Raw genomic sequence first — 4,167 nt, 5'->3', positions numbered from 1 at the left:
TTTTAAATTTAACCATATTTTATTTTCAAATTTAATGATTAATGATAATATTTTTACTATTTTTATAAATTACTTTTGAACGGAAAACTACTTTTAGACTTTTATGCTTTTATATAGATATAGATTAATAATATTATTTTTTAATCTTTGTTGTGTATATACATAATTGCTAGTCAAAACACGAGCTATTAGAAAAAAATTCAATTTGTTGAATCAAGAAAAATAATATTTTAATTTTTTTTAAAAAAATCACTCGAATTTTAACTATATTTTAAAATTTTTGGATAACATATTTTATCACTTATAATATAATATTTGTTTTATTTTGAATATTATCTTTACCTAGTTTAAATTCAACAATATCTTTATTTTTATCAATGCATTATTTTTACTAATTTTAGAATAAACTTTAGGCGGGAAAATGTTTGTTTCCTTTTTTTAGCATACTTTTTTTTTTATATATACTAGTATTCCACCCGTGCGATGCACGGAGCTTATTTCATATATAATTTTATTAAACATTAAATAATACTATAATTTTGGCAATTCAATTAAAATGTATACACAAAAACCATTACAAATTATGAAAAACTTCTTTGAATACGACATTTGTCGTTGAATTTTCCTGGTTACCATCTGCATCACATATTAAAAGTTTGAGGCCCTTAGGACTTGTAACTCTGGATAAAGCAACGTACAGTTGATCATGATTGAAAATAGGTTTCTTCAAAAAAAATCCTGCATGAGATAATGATTGTCCTTGACTTTTGTTAATTGTCATTGCATACGAAACAATCAACAAAAATTATCTTCGTTGGAACTTGAAAGGAAGTCTTGGATCAGAAGAAGTTAATGACATTCTTGGAATAAGAACTATATGACCAGCATTACTGAAAATATGTTGTATCACTTATCGTAGTACCAAACAACGGATATGTACTCTCCTCTATTGTTGCAATAGGATCATTGCAGACTTTCAGCAACATTTCATCCGAAATATCAATGTTGACATAACCATCATTTGGTTCTTTAATATTTTCATCTCCTATATTTGAAATCCAATCTGAAAATCTCTTAATTTCATCACCTTCATCACAAGCCAAATTCAGTCGCATATTCTTAGTCAATCTCAAAACTTTGCAGTGTCTTCATAGATATGACGAATTAATAGTAGCATGAACAATATACTGTCTACTTTCCTTCGGAATAACAGGCAAAATCTGTCGAAAATCACCACCGAATACAATTGTCTTGCCTCCAAATGGGAGTTGAAAGAATTGTCAAAGTATTGTCGCTCATATCAAAGCATTGTCGCTCATATCATCATTTGACACGTTTGTATGTTTTTTATGTTGGGACCACATCGTCATCTGAACAAATCTACATTTAATTAACTTTAATTTTTTTGTAAAAAATCATTAATTAAATTATAAATTAATTAATATATGAAAACAATTCTTTAAATACCACCTGGAAGTTTTCTTGTTCAGTATTCTTTGATCTGGAAATAACACTTGATTCTTATATAATAATAAATTTAAAGACATGAGTAAGATCGTTGATGTATTGCGAATTAATGATAATAATGTATAGAAAAATTCATCAGTTCTTAGTTTACTTGATTGTCTAGAATGCTTTCACTACATTTTTTAATAATGTTAGTGTCTGTTGTAAGCTTGATGATAGTATATGACCCTCTAAATACATTATTTTGTTTAACTTGAATTTTGAACATTACTCTTCGATCTACCAAATCTTGTATCTCCTTAGGCATTTTTTCATCATTTGAATCCTATACATTTTGTCAGTTGTCTCAATTTATATTATAAAACTATAATTAAAAAGGAGTTTAAAAAATTGCATATGGCTCTCAAACCTCATTTAGTACCGAAGATCTCATATCTATTGTTGTTTTCCAATAAGCTCAATGCACTCTTTGTCCCATAGCAAGAATGAAGCATTGTTCGTGTGGTCCATCGCATGAAGTTGTATTTTAAAACTATGAAATAAATTCAGTTTATTACACATCATATTTATCAGTATTGAAAAATTAAACTTATGACAATAGAGTTTTGTAACGAACCTCATTTTTCCATTTGAATCAAAACGATTACATTTTTCATAATAGAGTCTCTCACCAACAGGGGTAACTCTTTTTAGACAATTTGCACACGAAAAATAATACCATTTACCATGTGTTTCAACACTTGCTATTTTAACATTAACCCAAAAGCTACCGACCTCCAAATCAGAAAATGATGAAAAATAATCATAAGCCAAAAATAACATATAGAAAGATTAACATGATATGTAATCTCATAACTATACCTCATTGTTCTCATAAATTTGTTGAATAGTCTTGAAAATTCCTTTCGAAGTTGTAATTTCTTCTAATAAACTATGTGCAATTGTTAGAGAGGTTGTGCTTACAGTGCTGGGGTTGTTGTACTCGGTGCTCAATCTGTACATGCAATAAATTTTATTATCAAATGGTTACAATTGCTTATCAAACAAAAAATAATTTAATGCCATTAACAATAAATCAATCAATAAAATATATTAAAAAAATACCTTATTCGAAAATCTTTGATTTCATCCAAATATTTGTTCACCAACATCTTGGTGATTTGGTAGGCAATAGATACACTTATTTCACCTTGAAATATTCTTGACTTACACATTTGAATAATAATCACAACAGACTCTTCACCATGTTTGTCAAAATGAGTCATAAAATCATCAACCAAACTTTCCCAAGGTGTACATGTTAATCGATTATTTCTGGAGAGTAAATAAAAATGAATTAGCATGAATAACACGTAAGAAGTTGAAAATATTAATATTTACTCTGTGTTTTCAATGATGATATTGATGAGTTTTGTAACACGTCCATCTATCTCTTTATTTCGCGGATATTCCCTCGTCACTATCTTACCTATCACATCTGAAAAAAAAAACGATTAGATTTAAATTTTTTTTTGATAATATTATGTTAAAAAGTAATTAAAAAATAAATAAATTTGACTAACCAAAAAGTATCTTCTCATGATCTCATCCACCACTTTTTGATTTTTCAGCTCTCCAAATGATATGAATTCATACATGTAGGACGAAAATGTTTCTTCAAAACTCTCACAGACGCGAGAATTTTTAACAACCAAAAATTTGTATTTATTTTGTGTTGTTTTGTAAAACATGTGATTTTGAACAATTATAATATCTTTAAGAGCAAACAAATGTCCCTCTTTAACAATTTGTCTAAACTTGTCGATAACCGTATTTGTGATCGTCTCATGCATGAATGCATGAACCCTGTAAAATACGATAGGTATACATTTTATATTTATATTTCTAATGTTTCAGCAAGAAAACAAACAATTATATTGCTAAATTTTACCTCACGATTGTGGAAGACACATGTTATACTGAAAATTTCGTTTTTTCTTTGATTTGGGTTCATATAGATGAACTAAACGCGGCTTCCTAGCACATAAACTCATGGTTGGAGAAACCCCGCTGATTGCGTTGAAGATGGGTGCCATTTATCAAAATCTCGGTTGAGCTGAAATATAATGTGAGATGAAAAAAGGAAATCAGTTTGCTTTGATTATTTTCAAAGCAAATGTTTAGCTTTATATTATTCTATATGGATTGATTAACATATTTAAATTTTTAAATTAAATATGATCTTGTATGCATTTTTGTTTGTTAAAATTTAAATTTTAAATATCTTGTTAAAATGAGTTTTAAGATTTTTTTTAAAATGTATTATCTTGGAAGTATTCAAATTACAACGTGAAATGACACTGAAAATCATGCTGATTGTGTTTTTTTTTTCAAGCAAATATTTAGCTTTATATTAATCTATGGATTGATGACTGAATTTAAGAATTTTAAATTCAACATGATCTTAATTGGAATGGATTTTTGTTTGTTAAAAATTTAAAATTTTAAATATCATGTTAAAATGAGTTTTTAGATTTTTTTTTTTAAAATGTATTATCTTGGAACTTATTGAATTATAACGTGAAATGGATCTGAAAATCATGCTGATTGTTTTTTTTTTCAAGCAAATATTTAGTTTTATATTAATCTATGGATTGATTACTAAATTTAAAAAATTTAAATTCAACATGATCTTGAAATGGATTGTTGATAGAAAGAAAA

At 27.0% G+C, this 4,167-nt stretch overlaps 1 protein-coding gene across 1 annotated transcript; it reads right to left on the bottom strand.

Moving 5' to 3' along the window:
* Positions 1–887: 887 nt before the first annotated feature.
* Positions 888–3,542, bottom strand: LOC140861069 (uncharacterized). The gene is made up of 6 exons (XM_073264073.1): positions 3,403–3,542; positions 3,030–3,312; positions 2,572–2,672; positions 2,329–2,461; positions 2,084–2,241; positions 888–1,146 (listed from the first exon to the last, which is right to left on the bottom strand). Exons 1-6 carry the CDS (start codon positions 3,540–3,542, stop codon positions 888–890), a joined length of 1,074 nt encoding a protein of 357 aa, XP_073120174.1.
* Positions 3,543–4,167: the final 625 nt, after the last annotated feature.

Source organism: Henckelia pumila, chromosome 4 (genome assembly GCF_033568475.1).
Source record: "Henckelia pumila isolate YLH828 chromosome 4, ASM3356847v2, whole genome shotgun sequence".
In the NCBI taxonomy this organism is placed as follows: domain Eukaryota; kingdom Viridiplantae; phylum Streptophyta; class Magnoliopsida; order Lamiales; family Gesneriaceae; genus Henckelia; species Henckelia pumila.
Note: the sequence above shows the minus strand (reverse complement) of the source record. Positions and strands in the feature narration are given on the sequence as shown.

Bases quoted from the DNA above. Each gene is read 5' to 3' on its own strand.
- LOC140861069 (XM_073264073.1), bottom strand. From the start codon at position 3,542: ATGGCACCCATCTTCAACGCAATCAGCGGGGTTTCTCCAACCATGAGT. The intron at 3,313-3,402 runs GTGAGGTAAAAT...CGTATTTTACAG, and splicing joins AACATGTGTCTTCCACAATC to GGTTCATGCATTCATGCATG. The intron at 2,242-2,328 runs GTATAGTTATGA...TCTGATTTGGAG, and splicing joins AAATTTATGAGAACAATGAG to GTCGGTAGCTTTTGGGTTAA.